Below are 26028 nucleotides of genomic sequence, written 5' to 3' on the forward strand. Positions count from 1 at the left end.
GGTGTCTTACCTGGTCTGCTATAAAAGGAAACATACCTTACTTACCTGTACGGTGTCTTACCTGGTCTGCTATAAAAGGAAACACACCTTACTTACCTGTACGGTGTCTTACCTGGTGTGCTATAAAAGGAAACACACCTTACTTACCTGTATGGCGTCTTACCTGGCCTGTTATAAAAGAAACACACCTTACTTACCTGTATTGTTGTCATTTATCAAGAAGAGAAAAACAATTTGTTTGTCAATGTTAATAAAGGTACGTTTTACAATTGAAATTTTCTACGTCATAACTAAATGTTATAAAACATTTCCTTTCTGTACTCAGAAGAGGAGCCCGCTCATGCCATGTTCCAACATTTTATTAGACTATTAATAGCATGTGGTTACATTTTTCTGCACACAAATAATGCAATTAATATTGTTTATGTGTCAACCCCTTCCAATACTTTAAAAATATTTAGGAAGTGAAATGAAATACATTTTTGTATTTGAAATAAGTTTGTACACACTGTAACAGATACTCATCTAATCAAATCCTCATCGTAACAATGTTTCTGTGATAAATAAAGATAAGAAAAGTCCAGTTTGGTGAAGAGTTTTTATTATAATGTAAATAGTATTGTTAATAATGAATAGCTATGTTTTTCTAGTATTGGTTACCTGCCCCTAGTCAGGTTTATAACACTAATGTGTCTGAGCCTTTTGTACATTAATTGGGTACTGAGGAGAATCAATATCCATAATTGCACTAAGTTCCTCAAACCTGGGTAATTATAGCACAGAAAAAAGGACCACAATGTAAATATCAGTCAGATGATAGCACTATGAATTGAAAATCTTTTTCAGAATTGACTCTAAAATGGTTGTATGATAAGCTATGCTACAACAGTCCCTCCCGCGATACTTATAGAACAGTCCCGCAAGGAGGTCACATGACTAGTGCCCGCCATTTTGAATTGCCATTGTTAATGTATGGCAGTATCGGCGCGTACATTTTGACCAAAAACAGGAACCTAAAATGCTTGTAAAGCACGGAAGTTCCGTACACATCAATGGGACACCATCTTGAACATGTTTGTGGCGGTAGGTTTAGGTGTCGTTGCGCGACGGCCGATATTTTTGTGGATATAGTGGGCATTCGCTAAAAAGACATTTTGCTGGGCGTTCGCTAAAAAGACCATCGAGAATCGAAAACTTTGATTTATGTCACTTCGGGTCGATGGATTGACTTGAAACTCAGGATTAATACATGGGAGCACAACGTGGACATATTCCAAGCAAAAAAAATGAGATTCGTGCAGCGCGGACTTCTCTAGAGTGGGCGTTTGTGGGCATTCGCTAAAAAGACCCTCCCGTGCAATGTGGCTTTGCTACAGCTTACATGTTTAGCCAAGCACACCGGGTCACCACTTTACTTTCATTGATAAGTGTGTTGGGTTATTTTATGTGCAGAAGTTTGACGCTTGAGACCTACACCCGAAGCTCCTCATACACATACCTTAACTTTGAGCTTGGATTGGGCCTAGACATTGCTAGAATTGAACTCTGGCCAACAGATCCACAGAATTTGATAAAGCTGGCCAAGCAGTGGGTTACATTACTGCCTGCGCCTTGGTGACATGTATGATATTCTGTGACTGTTTCCGGATTTCTTGTGTATATCTGTTACAAATGTTACAGTGAGAGACCGAGAATTAACACAAGGACAATAGACCTTGAAGAACTGAGAGCTCTACCAGAAGGAACCTTTGGCAAGGAGTATGTCAACTGGCTGGACAGAAATGTAAGAAACCATCTAATGATACATGTATATACGATACAGTATGTGATAGTGTTGTTACAGTAAAAAATGACAAACTTGATGGTAAAGACATAGAGAAGTTATGCATCCTTTTGTGTAGAGCGTAATCAGCTATTTTGATTCCACATAATAGGTGCATTTTGTTCTTGGTGGTGCATTCTGCATGTACATTAAATGTAGCATGATTAGTGCCTGAATTTAGTGTAAAGCAAAGCCCAGTTAACAGAATACTTGGTTGCTGCCACCATGGTTTCATGCATACCGACCTAGAGGATGATGTTTTTAAACCAAATCCAATATTTTACTGTAGGCTCCGCCTGAGGTGTTGTCAAAAATTTGAATCAGAAGGTCCAGGGTTGTAGCCAGCCAGAAATCATTTTCCGTCTCCTCGTTTTCGAATGGATTTGGCACAGCATTTCTAGGGGGTGCAGGGGCATGCTCCCAAGGAAAATTTTTGAAATCTAGACCCTCTGAAATGCTATTTTCTGCATTTTGAGGGTTAAATTTTCCTCACAGATGATGGAATGGGCAAACTTTTTTTCTGTCCCCAGCTGCAAAATTCAGTCAAAGAATGGAAGGATGGGTGCTGGCTACAACCCTGAGAAGGTCAAAATACAACTTAATACTTGGAATTTCTTTCACCATCCCAGGATGTAACCCCCGACTCCCGCGCCCCTGTAAAGTTTGTTGACGACGAAGAGCTAGCCTACGTGATCCGGCGGTACAGAGAGATCCACGACCTCTTCCACACGCTACTGGGCATGCCCACCAACATGCTAGGGGAGTGTACAGTCAAGATGTTCGAGGCTGTCCACACCGGGCTGCCCATGTGTGCAATGGGAGCTGTATTCGGTCCTATACGTCTGTCATCCAAGTAAGTGTTTTCAGACTTAGAGATGGCTGTATTCTAAAGTGTACGATAGCCTAGTATTTATAGTGCTTGTAGTGCAAGTACTAACCAGCCAAAGACTACAGAAATGATAGAGGTACTGCTTTCTTTGTATGACACTCAGCGATGAGTATGGTCACATGATGTATCTTATGCTACCATAGGATCTGCTTTACGTATTTCTGGGTGAGGTAGTCATACACGTACTGTACAGTCACACAAACACCGGTTTTAAGTTTGCGTTAGGGGAAGTGGTCAGCGCAAAAATGGTAAGCAAATACCATGCCACTGCAAAAATTTCAAGAATCACTGTAAATGCATTTAACTTTGTGGAGATTTAATTTTTTTTGGTAGTGGGAAAATGGAATATGCACAGTGGTTTTGAGTTGGCTGAAATGCAATACATTTTTGCATTCACATACTGTTGTGGAAAAATATTTGTGGTGGTTTTGACTTTGTGGTAAAGCGGCCACTACGAAAACCGCAAACATAAAACACTGCATGAACATGAACATTCCTGCATTTACAGTATAGTACATGTACTCTAATGTAAATTCTCAATTTTAGAACAAGGAGGTTATGGTGAGCTCACTGTATAACCACACTATAGACCAAGTTCTTTAAAATAGATTTTGCTGTTTTCTTTTTCAGACAGAGATGGAAGCTGAGGAACTACTACTTTCCCTGGGCAGTGAAGGCTGGTTACAGTGCCAAGTGCCTTATGAACGTCTACTTGGAAAGGAGATTTCACGAACCACTAGAAGAACTGAAAGCCGACTTGAACATCCCATCACCTCCACATATACCCAAAAGTACTGACAATAATAATACCAGACTTAACAGAAGATAACAGTTAAACATGTATTGTAATGTATGTGTATGAAATCTGGAGCATGAAATTATCGGTAGGTTTCAATATAGTCAGTATGCATAACTGTATACTATGAGTATAGAGTGGTTCATGCCATTGTGTGAGTGTCACATAGGAGAGTATTTGTACAATTTATGTGTACATTTTATCCGTGTAGGAAAAATATAGTGTGGATTGTGAACATAAAATAAAGTGTTCAAATATGCAGAAACGTTGCCTGTTTTCTATCGGTACTCCCATGGCCATTGTTGTTCTGATGATCTCACACTAGTTGTCCCTCCATTGAGAGCCTTCGGTGAAACATAAGGTTCTCTTAACCCGCATAATTGTACTGTTTCATTAGCATTGTCAAAGTCCTTTTATCGCGCGCAAGCTTCTTTCCTCGGACTGCCAAACTGTGGAATTACTCTCAGAGCATGGCAGCTGTTTCCATCCTGTATACAATCTTCAAGCCTTCAAAACCAGAGTTCACCGCTATCTGCTAGCATACTAACTTCCACCATCCATCTACTTAGTTCATTATCTAGAAGTGGTCAAATGGCCTCGCATTGAATAAAACTGTGAAAAAAATATCATGCCTATGTTGCCTAAAGCTCCTTGCTCAAAGCTTACTCAATTTGTAAAGAACAATATATTGCTAATCTCTACACAACTGCTTACGCTGGCTATTATATGGAGAATAATTTGCTAGAGGAGTTTTACTACCAGAGGATTTGGTTGGCCGCGACCTTAGCAATTGGACTGACTCCCATGGCCTTTTTGCCGAATTCTGCGATCCCATACCCCCGTAGGAAGGCCTGGTGGAGGCTACTACATTGGTCAATATTGACCTTGGTACAAAGAAAAGAACAATGTCACCCCAAAAATGCTACGAAGCAAACAATTATAACAACACACTGTTCTCTTCTTCATTTATTCAAAAAACAGCCATTTGCAATTGGATGTAAAACAGCCCCCATCTTTTGGAACTAATGTTATAAAACAGCACATATACCTTCAGTGCTTTATGCTTCAGCTACAACACAAGAAGATACTGTCTTAATCATTGTAATTATAACAAAACAAAGTTAAAACCTAGAATGTATACCTTTACCAATCAGAGAAGTCTGTCGGTGCTGTAACTACCCATTACTGAAACATGCGAAACTCCGACGTTTTGACAGGTGCCAAATAGGAAAATTTAGTGCTAACAACAAGGAGCTTTTATCAGGATAAAAGCTCCTTGCTAACAAGGACCTCCTTGGTGCTAAGTTTTTTTTACTCTATCTTATGTCCCTTAGATTTGTGCATATTACTGTTACCTATATGTCTATGCAGCTATGCAGTTAATTTGCTAAGATATCTATACACTTAGATCCCTCCAGACTGAGTCCACAGGTCTTCTGGCTGTTTTCTATTGAAAGCTGTAGCAGATGAAAACTGTCATATAACGGTAGGAAAGAGTTGCTTAAGATTCAATGATGGAGAAATCTTCAACATAAACAACAAATTTGAATGGAAACTTCCTAAATCAACAGAAAATAACACTTTAACTACTTCTATGATGCTAGTTATAACACAAGCTCTTTCAGTGAGATGTTTTTACATATATGTCAACTGTGTCAGATACAGCTATAATATTAATGTTAACAGTAAGGCTGATATCTTGATAGTCCTTTAGGTTACACTATGTTTGCATTGTGGCAGCTAAGGTTAATAGGTTTTGCAGTAAGACCCTTCTTAAGTATGGCTGCCATGGATGTGAATCAAAAGATCTTGAATTGTTTCTTTTACTTTAAGCTATGATTCTTACTGATTGTTAACATGTTACCGTTACATTAAATCCTGAATACATGTAGCACTTTTACATTTGCAGAAATGTACAGGTTTTGCAGACACTTTCACTTCTTTCAGACATAAGGTTGGAATTGTGCCAGCTATGCACCAAATCAGTGACATCACCAAAATGTGTGCACTTGGCTGCACTCACTATTGATGATGTCATTGGTTGATACACAGCAAATCACATTCTTAGAGCTGTCTATAACATTCTCTGCACAAGGTACTAGCTGTGATGCAATGGACTTATCCTGACTGTCAATCACAATTAGCAGCTCCACCAATGAGAGATTGTTAATTAGGGTTTCGACCAATAGCGTTTTGTCTGTTAAATATTTGTGTTTCTACATTTTGACAGGTGGGTGGGGCTATGAGATTGGTTTATCAATCTCAAGCATAGAAAATGAATCTTCTTTACGTATTCTTAAGACAGTTAAGACTTTTTCTGGTTGTTTGAAGGGCAGCCATGCTTCAGGAGGGTCTAACTCTGTCATCTGGAGAAGGTAGACATGCTGGGTGGGCTCAGCTCGGAGGGACCGGTGGCTCTATCCTACTTCTTCTTGCCCTTAGGCTGCAGGGGCTGGCCCCTATCCTTCCCTCTCAGCTTCACGCCTGGGGAAACAGATTCCACATGTTCACAATACACTACTTACTTACTTATCCTTACTTACTTACTAACTATACACTCATGTACGGTAAATCCATTTAATAATGTACGGTAAATCCATTTAATAATGTGATTGGAAATTATAGCGTAGGGGGAATTTTAGCAATGTGAAGAAGGCGCGTAACATAACCAGCATATATACTAGGAATCAGTGTCACAGTAAGGGGGGGGGGGGGGCACCAAGGGGAGGAAGCGTGATCAAATAGTTACAATAGGGGAGGAAGCGTGATCAAATAGTTACAATAATAGAATTAAGGCGGTTAACTAGTGACTGTTAAAATTGCTAACATTAACAAATAAAGAATTACAGTATGTATATCCACAATCAATTACTGTAAGTTCATTTGAGATTACAGGACTTGCACTTCTGGATAGAGTGAAAATCAAGAATTCACAGTTGAAACATCTAAGGATACGTAATGCAAGACATACAACATAAAACTACCACTACTATTTCACGGTTTACAATCTTTAAATTGATTTAAAATTAACAATGGAATCATGTAAAACTCATATGATACCTTAATGATACAGCATAATGTAAACCTTTGAAAATTTCAGACATAAAGCATTGGACCAGTAGAGTTCAGAATGTTTTATATGCGCATTTCTTTAAAAAGTAAGGTAAGTACCTCTGCACATCTGTACTTTCAGTGTGCCAACAATTCTAGAATTCTGCACCATTACAACAGTAGACTTTGTCATAGCACAGTATATGTACTACAATGTAGGAATGTGTCAGGAAAAAGTAGTACAAAACTCACCTAAGGCCCTCTCTATCTTGCCTATCACTTGCTGGTTGGGGATAGCCTTTCCGCTCTCGTATTCGTTCACCACTTGTGGCTTCTCGTTGATTTTCTGCAAGGATGAAAATTCAATTCACCAACTTCATACAAATTATGGCATATCTTCCAGGATCAATTCTAACAATGCAACTAATAGAGCACAGATGATTGCTACCTTTCTGTTGCTACAAATGGCTGATATTAGCAACTGTATCCCATGACATCAAGCAGGCTTTTAGCTAGGATTTTATCATAGACATACTAGTAGGGTGTCCAAATGTCTTGCCGTTTGGCAAGCGCTGCAGGTGCCAGTATTGTAGGTGGTCTGGGGACATCCTTACTCAGAAAATTTTGAAATTCATAACTCTCTGACACACCATTTCCCACATTTTGAGGTGCAAAATTTGGGGGAATGAAGCAAATTTACCGCCAGACAGGCCACATGTGACCTGTAGTATCCCTGGTCAATCAGAACTTCATGCTTGTCAGAGGATGTGCTCCCCAGTGTAAGGGCGTACAATTTCAGTAATTTTTTTTAACAGGCCGTACAATGTATGCCTGTACGCATGTCTGGCTAAAAGCCTGACAAGTTCAAAATCAGGCTTACGGTGGCCAGGTCCTTCTGTGTCATCTTCTTGTCCTGTCGAGCTTGTTGGATGAGACGAGACAGGTCCAGTGATACTTTGTCATCTGTGAGGGTTTGTATAAAGGACATCAAAGTGTCAACATCATCCAGAAGCAAAAAAGGAAAGTTGTGATTCTCATGAGCACTTGCAACTGTTTTCAGGAAATTTGCTAACTGAACTAACAGATAAAGTCATCAACTAACAGTTAGAAGCCTAAATCAACAGTTAAAATCTTCATATCCATTTTCCTCCCCCCAAGAAAGACATTCTTACAGCTGTCCCTACTTACGATGCAGTTCCTCTGTCTCTCTGTCCAGCTTGGCTGTGTCCTTAGCTGCACTGTGCTGTTTGTTTTGGGCAGCGCTAACTGTTGAGCAAAGAGCATGATAGTCATCATAACCTGTCAAACCATCTTTATATTTATATATGCCTGAATCATACAAATAATGGTTGATCAAATCCAAAGAACACAAAAATTTGCTAAATAATTACTGTAAATTTGTTTATTTTTGCAGGGGCTCAACAGGAAGGAGGGGAACTTTTGGTAGTGTTATGAATTCACAGTCGAGGCAATTCTGTGGTTCAGCAGTGATACAGTACATAATACTACATTGGAAATGAATACTAGTAATCAATGTGACATGATGGACGTCACAACCAAAACCTGGGCTGGAAACTCATTTTTGGGATTAGGTGCACTGGTGCACCCAGCTTAAAAAATTGGGTGCACCAAAAACTTTTTGGGTGCACCACTTAAATTTAAGTAGAATGTCCAAAAAACCTAATAACAAAAACTTAGTTACAAGCCATCAAAGTCTTAAACAAGTAACATGACAGACATTTTTATTATCTATTAACACTTAGATGTCAAGAATATGATGTATACTAGTATACTTGATATCTTTCCATACATAAACCTAAGAAAATATTTGAAAAAAATTGAAAATTGAAAAAAATTGGGTGCACAGTTCCAACTTTGGGTGCACCTGGGTGCACATGCACCCAGTATTTCAAGCCCTGAAAACTGTGAAAATAAAACAGGGAATATTTCTAAATTAACAGCTGTTAAGTCGTAACAATGATGTACTTACATTTCTTGGTGGTGTCTATCTGTTCCCCTCTGCGCATGGCAGCATTGACAGCCTGGGTTTTAGCAATATCACACAGTACAAAGAGTTAAACATCATTCAAAACCAAATAAAAAATTTTATGTGCAATTTGTGCCAACAAAAACAGTACCATTGGACAAAAGTATTATCCTTTGTTTTATATAGCTTTCTTATTTAATAATAAGTGTGCACATGATCTATTGCAGTAAAAAAAAATGTCCTCTTTGAGTTTGAATGAAATTTTACCAACATCATTTCAGAAAATCACTAATTGTCAGACTCTCTGTATCAATATTTTTGTGATGTTTCATGCCAGGATGTTATGTAAACCAAGGAGGTTATAAACTCTTTGTGTAAACGAAGCCTGAATACGCACATACAAAATATTGATAGACGAGACATCACGTACATGTTACTCCATACTTGTGAACATTTGTATTTGTGAAAATCTGATACAAAAATGGAACAGTACTAATGTGAATAAAGCTTTGATATAAAACACTCGTAGTTAATTCTTGTTAGGTTTTTTGTTTTGTTTTTAGTAATGTTAACGTTTATTATGAGCATATGTAAAGAATATGATGTAATAACAGCTAAGGCAATTTTTCATGGGTCTGGCTTTGACCATTTAGAGAAAACGAGGGATTTAACCCAGTCTTAACAGTTGGTCTACAACACTTTCTTTTATAATAGTTATCATGACGTAATCAAAACTGGCCAATCACAAAATCTTATTTTAATTACCAGGAAAATTCTAGAAACCTTCCGTGACCAGTTGTCTGTCATGTTCACAGTAAACAATTTCTCAACTTCAATACTTCTTGCCTTATTGAATATTCAACCGCAAAACTACGAAAGCTTCACCCTCCTTTTTCAGCACTGGAAACCAGTGCTGAAGATGGCTTCAGCACTGGAAACCGAGTGCTGAATGTTCGTCAGCACTGGAAAACCAGTGCTGATGCGCTCTCAGCACTGGAGACGCCGCCTTCAGCACTGGAAACCGAGTGCTGAATGTTCGTCAGCACTGGAAACTGAGTGCTGACGCTCTCAGCACTGGAAACGCCGGCTTCAGCACTGGAAACCGAGTGCTGAGAGAGCGGGAGACTAGACTCTGACATACTAGTATACAGTATTATAAATTTGGAGTTACGACACGTCCTTTGCTCGACTCAAGGACGTTATATAACGTCCTTGCTCGACTAAAACGTAAGATTGCTGAATTATAAACGTCACCTATCGTTACATTCTGCTCTATAACACCTCTATAACAGTGTTCATTTGTCGATTACCTTCGGGGATAATGGAAAATACTCGCGATCGTCGTGACGCTTTCTTTACGTGGGCGGTAATAATAATAAAGTTGTTTGCAATCCCGTTCTAATGATATCCATTCCTTATACATTTCAATTACACAAAACAACACAAATTCAGGCTTTTTTGCATCTGTATCTATCTTACGTTATATAGCCGGTATAACCGCCCGGCTCGGCGTAACACACCAGCTAAAACTGCATAAACTTGAAAAATCATCTTTATTAGTATCGTATATTGTACCGCTTTCAGTACTTTGTATCTATACTCTATACATACACCAAGTTACACATTAAATTGAATAGCACAACCAAAAGTTTAACTTTATTTTTAATCAGTAATAATTACGTCAAGTACCGCTTTCAGCACTAGGACACTCCAGCTCACCAGTGCTCGAAAGACTTCGGCACTGGTTTCAAGAACGTTCCAGTGCTGAAAAGATGTCAGCACTCGTTTTCCTGTGCTGAAGATTTCTCAGCACTGGTGTTCCAGTGCTGAAGTGCCCCTGAACACTGGAAAATCGAGTGAGGAAGGCGAAGCTTTTGTATATCAGCACTCGGTTCCAGCGCTGACGGCTGTTTCAGCACTGGGTAACCAGTGCTGAGTGACCTTTGACCTGACCCGTCGCCGCCTGGGCCGCGAGTTCAGCACTGGAGCCGAGTGCTGACGAACATTCAGCACTGGAAAACGTCTTTTCAGCACTGGAAAACGAGTGCTGGCGTCTTTTCAGCACTGGAAAACGAGTGCTGAGGGAGCTTCAGCACTGGAGAAAGGCCGATCAGCACTGGAAAACGAGTGCTGAACATTCTTCAGCACTGGGCGCCGAGTGCTGAGGCCGATTCGACCATTGTTTTCAGCACTCGGTTCCAGTGCGGAAGGTGAAGCTTTCGTAGACTTGCTATTCAACCAAAAAAATAATGGATTGGTAACAAAACAAACGTGATTTGACAGTGTCAGGACAGAATCTGTCCTCCCTGGCCCAGTCATTCCATCCCCCCATCCCAGATGGATAGATGGATGGTTGTACTGACCTGCTGAGAGCGCGCCTGCTTCGCAGTCGGCGGCTTCTTCCTCAGATAAGTCACCGTATCCCAGTCAGCCTCGGCCATTTTTGCTATTTTTAGCTTTCTCTAACGTCACGTTAACCTGGAAGATGAAATTTTGCACGCCGTTTCAGCGTTTTGTTGACTAAAATGAGTTGTTTTCGTAGCTCACTTCCCTCGGCGAGGTTCAATGGAAAATGATGTGGTGCTGTAGGTTGAACCACTTAGGTTAAGGGGTAGTAAATTTTGTGACAACACTTTACAACCATTTTGTAAGTACAGTTAATGCTATATAATATAACACTAAAAATAGAAATGAGTACTTTATAAAATGTAGAAATAATTCATTATATCTTTAAATGATAATCTTCTTTGTATTGATCAAAAGCATACTTTATCAATGACACCCCTATTTTTTCTAGAATCTTCTGATCTCGTAAATTCTCGCCATGTCTCGCTAAATAGCATGACGTAACCATCATGGCCGACGATGAATTTCGGAAGTTGCAAATCTTCACTTTTGCATGATCAATCAACTTTACCGTAAGTTTACGTCATTTTGGGAAGTAATTTTTATGTCTGACAGGCCAAATCATGGGGAGGTCAAAAGTTGACAAATTTATGGAATACTTGAAAGCGGGAGAAGTTCACAAAGTCAAGTCATATCTCAGGAAATACAGCGGAAAAATTCGTCTGAATTCTTTGCGGGTCGAGAAGGAAAGAACGCCGCTGCACATCGCTTGTCTTCTCGGTGAGGACGCCTGCATGAGGATTTTACTGAAGAATGGAGCTGACACACAAGTTGTGGACACAGACGGAAACACTCCCCTGCATCTGGCACTGCTGGATGTCTTGAAAGGCAACGTACATGGTATGGAAACTTCATGTGACCCGGAGTACAGTTGACCTCTACGTTCTGTCCGAAACATGTAAACCTCCTTGGTTTCTACTAACCTTATTTTTCTCCTCTGTTGAGTGGTGATTCGATTCCAGACAAGGATTTTTTTCAGGGATAATCCCAGCCCACTGTCGTAGCTGTCCGACTTGAAGATACTTGTATATGTATATGTGATGTCAACATTGGTAGAATGGATGTAGTTTCACAACACATTGAAAGCTGAACACAAACTTCCTGATGACTCATGTCCTCAGGCGACCCACTGCATCATCTGATGTAATACAGTAGGTTCATTCAACTTAGCAAGAACTTCATTTCGCAGTGGAAGGAGGAAATGAGGTTTTCGTAGTTTAAACTTCACAGTACTGTACTACCAAAATATACATATCCACGTCATGGATTTGTGACACAGATCCTGAAATGTCAAAGCAAAAACTGCAAAAATACAACCACTGCAAACATTTTAAGGTTTACAGTTGTTGGAAGGAGGACCAAAGACAGAGACACAAGACAAACGTCACACTTGTAGGACGATCAAATCAAGACTCTTTTTCTTTTGAATCACATTACTGGTCGCGTTCTGACGGTTCTAGAACACCCTTCCCCGAACAGGTATAGATCACCCGCTCGAAGAAGGGTCGCAAGAACGCGACAGTTACAATAAACAAATACAATACATTACATTCCTCCCCCCTCAACTTAGCAGGTGTCCTCACCTGCTAGTTTCCAATACTAAAAATATTTCTGTGGACTCACCACTACGAAGTACGTCAAGGCACAGAACTATTGTACATTGGACATATCAAACATTCCATAGGGTTGGCCCTCAGGCAGTCGTTCTATGTAGCTACAAATACACGGTTTCCACATCTAGCTAGGCAAGTACACACAGTTCCCACATCTAGCTAGGCAAGTACACACAGTTTCCACATCTAGCTAGGCAAGTACACGCAGTTTCCACATCTAGTATAGTAAGCACTTAGGAATAAGGTCGGCCCGTAGGCAGTCATTCTATCTACTAAGGCGAGCATCATACAACCATTGATCTTCCTAGGAGAGACGTCCTGTAGACGTCAGCGCTCCTTAAGAAGCATCACACAGTCAAAATTCAGAATACAGCACAGCATAGGTTCAACAAGGCATCAACGTTATCCTGCAGGCTTACGGTCAAGGCATAGAGAACGCTATCTTAAAACACAAACAATACATCTGGGCACACCCTCAGTGTGGTCAGGATAGTCTTACTAGCAGTAGTCACCCCGCAGGCATCAATAATGTCATTGATTCTGCTAGTACACTTGGTAAGCATCAGTTCAAATAGTTTAATATACAAAATTCAATCATCGTGACAATATTTCCTTGACAATCAGCAACCTCGCAGGTTCTGACAAAGGACAAAGTAGTCTTCTTCCTAGGAGTGTCGTACCGCAGGCTCTAGTTCTCCCTAGGTAAGCACCACAATACTCAATATCACAATAATCTCCAGACAAAATACTTAACACATTGGACAGGACATCGTGCAGCAGTACGTTTCAAGTTCGTAGGTCTTGCGGCATGACAGTTCAGTGGCCTTCCTGGAGCAAGTAGAGGTCCTTTTACAGTTCGGTCTGGTCACAGCAGAAGTTTTCGCCGGTGCTCATTCTCAAAAATTCACAGTTGGTGACGAGGGTAGCTGTGGTCGACACGGGTCGAGGAACACGCGGTTGGCGACGGACGGCGTCAGGGTGGAGTGGAGTCGGGCTCTGTCGACAGCGGCAGCGAGCGGAGACGGCTTGACACATGGTAGACGTTGTTGGGTGATCAGGCGGTTGGCCGATGGTCTCCGGGCAAACCGGGTGACACGGTAGCGGGCAGAGGGCCTAGGGTGGTGTTTTATCACGGGTCCGGCCGCTCGAGAGCGGCATCCCACCGCTGCCACCAATGGTGGAAGGAGGACCAAAGACAGAGACACAAGACAAACGTCACACTTGTAGAACGATCAAATCAAGACTCTTTTTATTTTGAATCACATTACTGGTCGCGTTCTGACGGTTCTAGAACACCCTTCCCCGAACAGGTATAGATCACCCGCTCGAAAAAGGGTCGCAAGAACGCGACAGTTACAATAAACAAATACAATACATTACATTGTAACATTTTAAGTAGAAATATATCTATTGGAAATGCATATCCACAGCAACAAAGATCCCGAGATGTCAGACAGTCCAAGGAAAAACTGTGAAAACGAAACCACAAAAGATTTCAAGATTTACAGTAGCTTTTTTTGCACTATCATGGTTTTCTGAATGATATAGCACATGTATTCTGTATGAATCTTATGATAACTACAGTACTGCAATTGAGAATACTCAAGATTGATATTGGGAATATAGGTACAAATGTATTTCTAATTTAATCTAAAGCCAGTATTCTTACAATTCTCTGATTGATTGTGTCCAATAATTATAGTATTGGAGATTATACTAGATACAATGTACATGTATATGGGGGTTTGCAAGGTTTGCATGTGTACCATCAATGTTCTATACAAAGTTCAGAAAGAGTGTGGCTACGCGATTGCAGTTACTCTATAAAGCTTAAACATGCTGCTTTTGCTTTATGCTAAATTTGAACACCAATTACACTACGAATTACAAGAAAAAACATTTATCCCACAGAATTGACCTTCGTTATCTTTCTCTCCACACCCAGGCTACTACGATATGGTTCTTCCCCTAATGAAGGAATGCCCAACAAGTCTTCTACATCAGCAAAACAAGAGAGGAGAAACTCCCCAACAGCTATTGGAGGAGAGCAAAGAACTGATGAGACAGAGGGCAGCAGAGGAAAAGCAGGTATTAATGTAGTTATACTTATAGTACAATTCTAAACTTTCTTCAAACACAAAGGTATACACGGATCAAATTTTCCACGACTACTGTCGCCTTCCTCAGGATTAATACTGATATCCAATCACTTCAGAACGTAAACTCTCTTGAGTTACAGACACGTGATCTTATTAACACTTGATCTTGCGGATACCCTGATGTATATGGCCTCCTTTATACCACTAAGACTTACATTACAATGTAGTCCTGTTCAGTGCCCAATACTCTGAAACATTATGGCCCGGTGATTCAAAGTGGATGCGTTGAGAGACTTCCGATGACAGCAAACTTGGGTGTTTGTATTCAAAGAATATAGTTCTGAGTGAGCGCTGTTGTACATGATAAAATTCTTTTAGCTCTTCTACACAACCAGGGTTCTTTCGACAGTACTAAAAACACATCATTGACTTCTCTTTGTTATGTGGGCGAAGCCACACATATAGTTTTCTTACAAGTATTTCACCGGAAATCAGAAACAAATGGAAGCCTCCATGTACTCCATGTTTCAAGCTTTTTGATTGGCCTAAAGTCGCACTTTCTCGGTTGTACGTCAGAGGTGAACCTATCAACGCGCAGGACACAATCGGCATCCATTTTGATAATAGCCAATCAAAACTCAGAAAAATGGAAGCTGTTAGCAAATACTCCGCGTTCCCAGCTTTTTGATTGGCCTAAATTCAGACTGTCTCGGGTGTACGTCAGAGCTGGACCTATCAACGCAGAGAACACAAAATGTCATTCGGCATCCAGTTTTATAATAGCAGCTGAGACGCGGCAGTAAATCGGCCATGCATTCGACCAAACAGGCGCTCAAGGAAGAAGTTGCCCGCCACGGAATGAACAAGATTGATAAATTTGCACAGAAAAACATTATCTTCAGAAAATGGGACCTTGGAATCTTGCAAATTAAACAGTGAACGGACGTGTTCAAGCTACGCATTGCATTTGTATAGATGTACCTGTTAAAATGCCGGCAATAACGTTACGGCAAGCTTGGCCGAATGGCTAAAGCACCAGCTACATTTGCGCTTTTTTCGCTAGGTCAACCCTGGTTCGATTCCGGGCGGGCACAACTTTCTTTTAGTTGTCCTTTTTTTTTCTTTTTTGATATTTACAACAATTTTATCTTGCAAACAGAGCATCGTTCAGTTTACACGCCTTTTTATTTATTTTTTAACTGCCCTCAAAAGACGGCGTTTAAACGGTCGGACGGTCCATGTGGGGAGGGGGGCTCGTCAACACCTCGGACCATACCGGCAGCCAAATACTGTATCGTCGATGTCTGTCGCCTGCGGCGTTAAGTCAAATTTGGAATGGAGGCTACGGTACGGTACCGGACCTGAACCTGATCATGAATTTCAGCTTTATAATTGCTACACAGCACAACCCGTGACGTCAGGTAAAGGCCGAGAATAGGGGTGAACCGAGATACGGGGCACCTAATGGCAATTATTATTGTGTGTAAGATAGTTTGACTTAAACTTCAAAAAAGGCCACGGGAAAGACTTGCTGCATTTTCGCGAAAATGTTGTCATTCTAGTTGTTTCTTTTCTTGCGATTTTTCCTTTCTTTTCCCTTCGCCCACATCCTGCATTTTTTTTCAAAAATGTTGCCTTTCTAGTTTAAAGTGTATTTGTAAATCAAGTCGAGCATTTTAGACTACAATTTACATGCATGTGACTACACAATACTTCTCTTGTTGTTGCCCAAAGTCACTTAGTGCATTAATCCTAAAGAACTTTATTTTAACAGAATAGTTTATTTCTTATGTTGACTGTTTTTGTCTGCAGGAGAAGTTGAGAAAAGAAGAAACAAAAAGCAGAGTAGAAGAGGACAGACAGTGGAGGGAAAAACTGTGTGGAGAGTTTCAAGACGAATATCAAGCTAACTGGGGAATATTTGAAGGTACTATATCTGTGTTAGACATACATTTGTGTAATATGCTAGATGAAATGTCTTTAGGCCTAGGAAACAAAATATTGTGTTTCTTGTTTCCCGACCTGCCCCAGAAAAACCCACCAACCCTAGCCTTTTTTTGTGGGCAGTGGAGTTACATAGTTTCCAGTTAGAATTTTTATTCAGCCTGCTTCCTATTCAAATAAAAAAGACTGTTGTCCCATCTCACTCACTCACTATCCATGGTTAGATTATACTGCTGCTGGGTTCCCTGACGCAGGGGTAGGCAGCAGTCGGCCAGTCTTCACACTCCGCTAATGAAGTATTAATGCATCCACAGATTTGTAATCATTATGCACATTTTGACATTAAAAATATAATTTTCCTTATGCACTTCAGCAAAAAAAAAGATAATCTATTATTATATTGATCTACATTTTTTTCAGGACTGAAACATTTTTTTCCTAGGCCTTGTAATATATGTGAGTCATTGACTCATTGTACTTGTAACTATGCATGCTTTTTTCAAATTTTACCATCCTTACAGTATCTGTGAAATCAAAGACCCTTGAACCTTTTGAGATGCAGTACATCTTGACATGTTTGCAGTGGTTGTATTTTGTGGTTTTCATTCCTATACTACTGTACTTGTTTAACAGAATTGTTTCCACCCTGAACTTGAACACCGTGAAAACCTACTTTCCTACTAACCTACTACAAAGTAAAATCCTCACAAAACAAGTGAATTTACGGTACATTTTTTCTTTAGATGCAGAAGAAAGAGAAGCAGACACGTACGACACATGGGCAGACAGGATGTCTGAGCAGTTCCACAGGAAGCACCGCAAGAGGAGAGCCCATCAAGAAACTCCATCTGCAGAAGAAAAGAAGAGACAGAAACAACAAGAACAAGAAGAGTTCCAAAAGAAGCTCGAAAAAGAACACCAAGAGTACTTAAACCGAGCAAGCAGGCGTGACAAAGAGACACTACTTGCCAAAAAGCAACAGTACGAAAAGAAATGTACCGAAGTTTTTCAACAGGATGCGTCCCAAACACTTAGTTACAATGACATACCATGGCCAAATAACAAGGGCAACATCAAGAACATGGTGAAAGTTTTGTTCTGTGATATTGACAAGTCTGATAAGGAGAATTTTAAGAAGTATCTTAAGTCTCAGCAAGTCTTGTGGCATCCCGACAGGTTTCTACAAAAGTGTGGAGCAAGACTGAAAGAGGAGGACAAGGATAAGATCTTAGAGAAAGTGACAGAGTTGTCTCAAGAACTGAACAGACTCGCAGCTGGTGATGATGATAAGTGATGGATACATTGTACAAAAGGATGTTACTGTTAGAATGTCTCATTTTAAACACTGTTCTTTTACACAAAATCACTTACTTTATGTATTTATTTCTAAAAGATTCATTGAAGATTCTTTGAAAACTGCACATTTTCATAGTACAGTTTAGATAAGCCATTTTAGCACAACCTGTACATGTATTATTATTTTTTTCCCCTACTTAATTTTTTTTTCAATTAAAAAAAAATGGACAGGCGAATCCGAAAAGCAACGAATAAAATTGGTGTGTCCTAAAGGTAGTCCACTGTCATGTTTACATTCAAAGTTGGTATATAAGTGCATGCAAGGACCTAGAGTAAAAGTCACACCATTCAGAACTACCAGTATTTTTATATCTAGTGTTCTATTTTTCAGTGCAATAAAACACAAGTTTATACTCAGTGTTACCAGTTTTACTCACTTCACAACTTTTGTGTGAACTCTTTGGTTTGCCCAGGATGTCCTTATTTATTAAGCCACCCAGATGTAGTGTTATGTTGTCCGTAGTCTTCAAGCTTGTCACTATAAAGTATAAGCAGTGCCTAGTGCCAGAAAATTTGCTCAAAGTGCAAGGAAAAGATCATTGGTTGGGCCAAAGTGAAATGACATCCATCAAAGTCGAAAAAGTGTAGTGTAGAGAATAGTAGAATGAAAGAATAAAAATATAGAAATTATTGTTTGATATACTGTTATTCAACCCTCCAGACCACTTTGATAGATTTCATGATGATGATGGCCTAACTTTTTCTTTTGATGCACACCGAATTCAGTTTTGACATGTCCAGAAAATGCAATTACTCACTCACTCAAGGCCTTTACCAGTAATACACAGCATTTGCCTGTCCTTGTTCCTTGCAGTGGTGGTTTGGCCCCAGGCTAAGGGGCAATTGTTTACTTCAGTGAGGTAGGTCAAGCATTTGACAGCAATCATTTAACCCAACGTTAAACCTTTAGAAACCTCACCTTATCTTAACGTTAATCTAAGGTCTAATAGGAGTATTATCACGGAGGTAAAAATCTTATTTTGACCTCCTTGGCATTATCATTATTAATAGCCTGGATATCAGACCCCACCCTGATATCAAAAATATCTATCGTTTGTCTGGTATCCAGGCTACATTATAACCAGTCACAGAGTTAGGCTAGTGTGGCCTTGATAAACCAATGAGGCATTTTAGAAGGGTACATCTAAAATGTGGGGGTGTCTTCTAGACTCACTTGGTTGAAGATGATAGCATATTATTTCTGTATAATAAAGCTTTATATTTCATCTGTGTTAGATATAAATTTGTTAATTTTCTATGATATTGGTGTGGTATTGCAGTAAAAAACGTATTCTCCGCATTGTTTTATGTGGACAAAAATATTTGACCCACACTTTTTGAAATGGACTCGTCCCGTAATCACCTTTGACCTCCAGTCGGACGTAAACAAACCCCCAGCCCGCGAAAACCGGTCCAAACTGGTACCGCAGAAAAGCAGTTACGGGACAAAAACTCCGGGAGTCAGCTATTTTTAGAGGTAGGAATATCTTCCCATTATATACCCCAAAGTTATGCTCAAATTTACGACGCAAGCGGTTAATGTAGAACAACGAATGACCGTTAGAATAATAATTTGGTTGTGACCATACGACCAGGAGCGGACACGGCCCAAAATAATCAACGTTAACTAAATTTATATCGTAGTCCTTTGACCAGTTGTTTTTCTTGTTCATGACATGTTTTGAGGCGCTTGTGCAGTACAAACCGAAGAGATTGAATGATAAAAATGTAATTAGGCCTAAATACTTTCTGTTTTATAGACTTTGAAACTGAATATGCTGCATGTTTTAAACAGAGACTCAGAAATTCACAGCTGTGCTTGATCATGATGAACCCTAGTAAAAGGGTTTGTGGAAAAGGTGGGCTAGGCTAGTGGGGTGGGCAACCTTTCTGCGCCCCAAGGCCTATATATTTATTTGCCTTTCTTTAATATAGATAATTATCCATCATGCCACTCTGGCAACTTGCAAGAGTGCAGCACAGACTTGCACAACAGCTTGGCAGATGCACAACCCGTTTGTGCAGCCAATCTGCGTCTGCTGGCGTACCGTACGAGACAACGCTGAAGTCTGATGACGCGGGCCCGTCATCGGTGCCCTCGGAGGCTGACGTTGTGGTGATTGGTGGCGGGAGTGTGGGCTGTAACACGCTGTACCACCTGACCAAGCTGGGGGTCAGCAATGCTGTACTACTGGAGAAGGCACAGCTGACAGCTGGGACAACATGGCACACTGCAGGTACTGGAAATGTTGAAATTTTTGTGATGGATTTATGTTTATGGTTTGGGCAGAAATCTCTTCACTGCAAAATTGTAACCACCACAAAAATTTTTGTTCAGTCTTCCCCCCCCTCCTACCCCTAGCCTTGTTTCAAGGTCGCAGCCCACAGTATTTCTCCGCGACCCCCGTGGTCTATTACGTAGGGGTAAAAAAGTAGTGCGGCCGAAATCTGGAAGCGCCTGTAAACACCGTAACGTGAAAGACAGCGGGGGATGAGCTTTGCTATATGGTAGTATAAGGAGTCGACTTTCAGGTGGTATGTGTAAGATTTGTATGTTTGTCCATTTGGTGTATAAATGTGCGTGACCTTTACAGCTGCCTGCCCCTGTGAGTCGGCTGCAGTTCCGCATGGCCCCGCATGACCCCATTTAAAAGAGGTCTTTACAAAAATTCAAAACGACAACTTTTTCTGTTTTTCAATTATTTTGGTAGGTTATACCCTCGACTTCAACATATTAATTTGTCGTGCTTGAAAACTGCACCCTTCTATGATTTTATCAGCGTCGATGTCAGTCACCTTGTGGTCCTTAACTATAGAAATCCCCATAGGCCAAAAACTGTGTTCTGCTACCTCAACTGTGAACATAAAACACCACGGGCACTCCATTGACTACTGTGAAATAAAATCCCCGATAACTTTTTGGTAATTACAGTATTGTGCAGCTGCTACTTCACTCATATTCACTAACTGTCAAGTTTATTATATTCTGTAGTAGATACTACCTGAAACATCTGACTGTTTCCAAAATCATATCCTTTTGCTTGTGTAACTATACTATCACATATATATCATTACCTGGATGTCTAACCGTGGCTCAGCGGCAGCATGTTTGGCTCAGGACCAAGAGTGTTTCCTCACTTTATTCAGGTGAAAATGAGTACCTAGCTTCGGCTTGGGCCGTCCCTCGGATAGGACGTTAAATGGAGGTCCCGTGTATGGGGAGAGTCACAATTTTTTCCCAAGTACGTTAAAGAACCCACCACACGTGCGATGGTGCACATCCTTCTGTTGGGACTTGGTGATTCACTTCAACTCATGATCACCCAGATTGCCTGGCGAACCTCCGTCTTGTATCAGCCACATGGTGATTATAACATTCACCCGCACACGAGACCTGGCGCATCCCCGTCTTGTAATTAGCCAGCGAATGGGTATATCACTCCGTAAGGAGCGGTATAACCCCATTATGTGTAAGCACATTGGCCGATGATGATGATGATGATGAACCTTGATTTATTATTAGACAAAACATGTTGTCTTGTTTGTTGTGTACTGCAGGACTGGTGTGGAGGTTACGTCCCAATGATGTAGAAGTGGAGTTACTGAGCCACACACGTGACCTGTGTCAGGATGTGCTGGGGAAGGAGACAGGGTTAGATACCGGCTGGATCAACAACGGGGGCATCTTCATCGCATCTAACAAGGAGAGACTAGACGAGTACCAGAGAATGATGACTGTAAGGGCTGTTTCAGTTTCTTAAGAAACTATGGCCAGGGTGAAAAAAAAGAATTAAAAAAAAAAAATTTCAAAAACGTCTGGGGTAAACAAGGCTTGAAATACCACCTGCATATGCAGGTTAGTGCAGGTAAAATTTGAGCTGTGCTGCAGGTATTTCTAGTGTCTACCTGCACCTAACCTGCACTGGTCTATGTACTGGATTGTATACAAATGTCATATGATGTACGCGTAGGTGTATGTAGAGTGATATTAGCTGCATTGCGTTACCACCTATAAGGTATAAAAGAAAAAAATAGCAATGGTTCCTGAGCAATTTTAGTATAATCCATACTGCATAAATTCAGAGTGGTGCAGGTAAAATTTGTTTGGTGCAGGTAATTTTCAGTGTTTAACCTGCACCATTGTAGGTATGCAGAAGAAAGTATTTCAAGCCCTGGGTAAAGATAAGGCCATCTTTATTTAATTTTATGAATGGCATCATTTTTCATCAATGTTTGATCATTGAAACCAAAATGTAAAGCTGCAAAACTGCACAAATCAGCTGCAAATTGATTAAAAAATGTATGTCGTTGGTTGAAAAAAAAATATGGAAAAACGTAATGTCAATGTGTCATAGAATGCCAACGTCAATTCCAAGGTCATTTAAGAGGAAGATGTGAAAGAACGAACATGAAAAGTCAATTGTTTCATATTCTATACTCTTGTGTGTTTAGTCATTTGTTCTTTTTAACTTCATGACCAGTCAGATTTCATAATGAATGCAACCACTTTCAATGTCATCAAATTGCTTGCATGCATCCTGTCTTGCTTACATTTGGTCATAAATTTTTACAATTATACCGACAGCTTGGGCGCAACTATGGCGTGGAATCCTACGTGTTGTCGCCAGAGGAAACCCAGAAGATTTACCCGCTGATGAACGTGTCGGACATGTACGGAGCGCTCTACAGTCCGGGGGACGGAACCATCGACCCTGCAGGCTTCTGTACAACACTGACCCGTGCCGCCAAAAAGGGAGGGGCCAAGGTAGGTCAGAGAATGGGACTGCAATGTAGCATCTGTGTGACTGATTGACACAGAAGCTACATGGCATTTCTATTTCTTTTTTCGAAATCTTTCAGTTATCCATGCACTGTGTCTATAGTGCATTCATGATGTTAGAAGACAGAGCCCATCCCTCCTTCCACCACCTTTTACCTCCCCAACTGAAGTTAGGCATCCATTTTTACACCTGGATGGAGTAAACAAAGTCGTATAAAGTGCCTTTCCCAAGGGCACAAGATCTGTAACATGACAGGATTCAAACACAAGAAATCAAGCTTCTGGGCCACATACCCTGCAGTTACGACATGCAACCCCCTATAAGTTATTCAAGCCCTGGTTTGACTTAATTATTTCCCTTCTCATCACCATCATCTGTCGTCCCTGGCGGGCGGGGTAAGGTGATGCACAGCATCCCTCCACAGCACTCAATCTTTCATAGCTGCTCTCAGGCCCTCAGTGTCAATCCCAGTGTCTCTGGAAATGGTTGCTGGGTAGGTGAGCTTTCTCAAGTGGGTCTTTCCTCTCGGCTTCCAGAGAACGAGTTAAGATAGTTAAGATCACTTCTTTGCTTGCGCTATGACAGTGACCTGTGAACTGGACACTCCTCTGCTTGAGACATTGGGACACTCGGGGAAGATTAACCATAGATGGTCTTGATAGATGCATGTTCTTTGCATTTCTCCAGGTGGTAGAGAACTGCTCTGTAACGGGTATCCAGGTGAAAGAGGATGACTACGGCACCAAGAGAGTCTTTGGAGTGGAGACATCACATGGTACCATCAAGACCAAAGCTGTAGTCAACTGTGCAGGTAACTGCATGTATCTTCTGTTTTGGAAAAAAGACTTTGCTTGTTTCTTAGTTTTCACAGGTTATAGAGACTACACGTCAATTTCAGTCCACTTCCCCTTTAAACTAGGCTTTTAGCCAGCCATGCGTCATGGCGTCATTTGGAGGTGCTTTTCTCAAAATAACAAGAAATTGGATGCACTAGAGACCCTTACACTGGGGAGCAGATCCTCTGACAAGCATGAAATTCTGATTGACCAGGGATGCCACCAGGTCATTTTTGGTTACAGTCTTCTACTGTGACCTCTCTGACAGTGTTTTTACCTCTCAGAATACCTTAGAATGCACCATTTTAACTTAAAATTCTTGAAAACTCTGCACCTTGGAAGGTGGATGCCCTTGGATCCCCTGCAATAGTCGTGCCTATATCACTTACTGCGACTCACCAAGAAATTTGTACCATTCATTGCCTGTGTGTTCACTTGATCAAAAGTAACTTATGACCTTATCATTTCAAACAAAGGTGTGTGGTCACCATACATTGGACAGATGGCAGGAGTGGCTGTTCCACTTATCGCCATGCACCATGCCTATGTGGTGACTGAGAGGATAGAAGGTATCCAGAACATGCCCAACATCAGAGACCATGATGCCTCAGTGTACCTGAAACTCCAGGGTGACGCTCTGTCCTGTGGTGGCTACGAACCTAACCCTGTCTTTTGGGACAAGGTAAATACAATTTGTGTGTTCGAATCATCATCGAATAAAAGTGACATTGTGTGGCACAATCGGTGAGGTCTTTGGCCCAAATCCCAGAGGTTCTGGCGATGTGCCCTGATGTTGTGCCCTTGGTAAAGGCACTTTACATGACTTTCCTCCCTTTTCTCAAGTGTAAATGGGTACCTGACTTTGGGTAGGGCCGTCCCTTGGATAGGATATTGAATGGATGATCAAAAGCCTTATCATAAGGTCCCGTGTTTTAGAGAGCCACACCTCAAGCACGTTAAAGGACCCACCACACTTATTGAAAAGAGTAGGCGTCCTTCCTGGTGTGAGTTAATCAAACCTTACAGCTGATCTTGTCTCCAGCTTGATGTCTTAAAATGGTGATATTTACTAGCAGATTGCAAGAGAGTACAAAATAAAACATGTAGGTCGAGCCTAGCGTTCTTTTTCTTTGTGGTGTCCATCTTAATTCTCTTGTTTCTTAACAGTATTTCCTGATGTTTACGTTGCCTTTCTGCTTACATTGTTGTTTATTCCAGGTGGACAAAGACTTTGCGTTTGGTTTGTTTGAGCTGGACTGGGACGTGTTCAGTGTCCATGTGGAGGGGTGTGTCAACAGGGTACCAGTCATCGAGAGGACAGGCATCAAGTCCACGGTGTGTGGGCCAGGTCTGTACAGTATCTTTCTTCTTCTTCTTTCATGGTTTAGGCAACCACCTTCATCTTGTATCTGCATCTATAGCCAGTAAAACCGCCCTTCAGTGTAGCATGCTAGCTTTGCAGGCACGTGGTCGTCCCTAGGATAGGACGTCAAATGGAGGTCCCGTGTAAAAGAACCCGCCACACTTATCGAAAAGAGTAGGGGATTGGCGTGAGTGGATCAAACCATTCCGGCTAAATTGGGGGTAGGGAATTTCCCGAGCAGCCTCGTAATCCCTGCTTTGCCTATAGATTCGGTTAGTCAAACTTGCTGAAGCTCGATGTTTCTGACTTAGGGAGAAGAGATGCTGCTACAGTGAGCGTAGTTCAGTGCCTAGAAGTGGTCAATGGCCTTGCATTGAGCAAACTCGTTAAAAACAAAAACAAAAAAACTATCCAGCAAAAATGCCCCTATTTACTTGAAGACTCTGTTGAATTGTTTAGGACTTAATGACTTTTTCTTCAATTTGACAGAGTCCTTCACTGCCGACCACAAGCCCTTGATGGGAGAGTCCCCCGAGGTGAGAGGGTTTTACCTAGGCTGCGGGTTCAACAGTTCAGGGATGATGCTGGGGGGAGGGTGCGGTCGCGAGCTGGCTCGGTGGATCGTCAACGGACGACCAACACTGGACATGTACGGCTACGACATAAGGTATATCATTTCTTGTTTTATTACCTTAGTAGTACTCATTGCACTTTACTTTGCATTTGTATTGTTGAAATTATATGTAAAATGTATGCCAACATTCAAATTTTGCATGTAATTGTAACTGGAGAAGTATTCTACCACACTTATACCATTGCCAACCTGAACCTCTGGACCTGAACCCAGACTTGTTGCAAGATTTTTTTTTCGCCCTGTCGCTCCAACTTTTTTCTGAAAAAATCCAAGAACCAACAAATTAAATTGGTATGGCCTTATTTTCATTTGCTTAGAAATACTAATTTTCCTGTAATAAAACTGTGAAACTTGAAGTAGTTGGTGTGGTTATGTGTTGAACTTTGTATTTGTCCCTCCACTGTAAAATCATGACACCTCAAATTAGTTAGGCAGATTTTCTGTCAGTAGT

At 40.9% G+C, this 26028-nt stretch overlaps 4 protein-coding genes across 4 annotated transcripts in view; 3 read left to right on the forward strand and 1 right to left on the reverse strand.

The window, feature by feature from the left end:
• LOC118421384 (ubiquinone biosynthesis protein COQ4 homolog, mitochondrial-like) overlaps positions 1-5737 on the forward strand; it is a 7896-nt gene extending 2159 nt beyond the window's left edge. The window contains exons 4-6 of the mRNA XM_035828645.1: positions 1681-1783; positions 2452-2675; positions 3342-5737. Of these exons, the coding sequence (XP_035684538.1) occupies positions 1681-1783; positions 2452-2675; positions 3342-3540 (526 nt within the window). The 3' untranslated portion in view covers positions 3541-5737. The remainder of the gene's footprint in view (positions 1-1680; positions 1784-2451; positions 2676-3341) is intronic.
• An 88-nt stretch (positions 5738-5825) lies between these two features.
• On the reverse strand, positions 5826-11149 carry LOC118421386 (endothelial differentiation-related factor 1 homolog). The gene is made up of 6 exons (XM_035828649.1): positions 10909-11149; positions 8549-8600; positions 7747-7824; positions 7439-7521; positions 6811-6904; positions 5826-5991 (listed from the first exon to the last, which is right to left on the reverse strand). Exons 1-6 carry the CDS (start codon positions 10984-10986, stop codon positions 5930-5932), a joined length of 447 nt encoding a protein of 148 aa, XP_035684542.1. The 5' UTR covers positions 10987-11149; the 3' UTR covers positions 5826-5929.
• A 320-nt stretch (positions 11150-11469) lies between these two features.
• LOC118421381 (NF-kappa-B inhibitor-like protein 1) lies at positions 11470-18320 on the forward strand. The gene is made up of 4 exons (XM_035828643.1): positions 11470-11791; positions 14510-14652; positions 16476-16590; positions 17351-18320. Exons 1-4 carry the CDS (start codon positions 11515-11517, stop codon positions 17899-17901), a joined length of 1086 nt encoding a protein of 361 aa, XP_035684536.1. The 5' UTR covers positions 11470-11514; the 3' UTR covers positions 17902-18320.
• A 983-nt stretch (positions 18321-19303) lies between these two features.
• The window catches only part of LOC118421387 (sarcosine dehydrogenase, mitochondrial-like), a gene marked incomplete in the record, with an annotated part of 22931 nt that continues 16206 nt past the window's right edge, over positions 19304-26028 (forward strand). Inside the window, 8 exon segments of the mRNA XM_035828650.1 lie at positions 19304-19440; positions 19899-20200; positions 21522-21700; positions 22549-22728; positions 23432-23555; positions 24057-24262; positions 24799-24928; positions 25433-25610. Of these exon segments, the coding sequence (XP_035684543.1) occupies positions 19912-20200; positions 21522-21700; positions 22549-22728; positions 23432-23555; positions 24057-24262; positions 24799-24928; positions 25433-25610 (1286 nt within the window).

This window comes from Branchiostoma floridae, chromosome 8 (assembly GCF_000003815.2).
Source record: "Branchiostoma floridae strain S238N-H82 chromosome 8, Bfl_VNyyK, whole genome shotgun sequence".
Taxonomy (NCBI): domain Eukaryota; kingdom Metazoa; phylum Chordata; class Leptocardii; order Amphioxiformes; family Branchiostomatidae; genus Branchiostoma; species Branchiostoma floridae.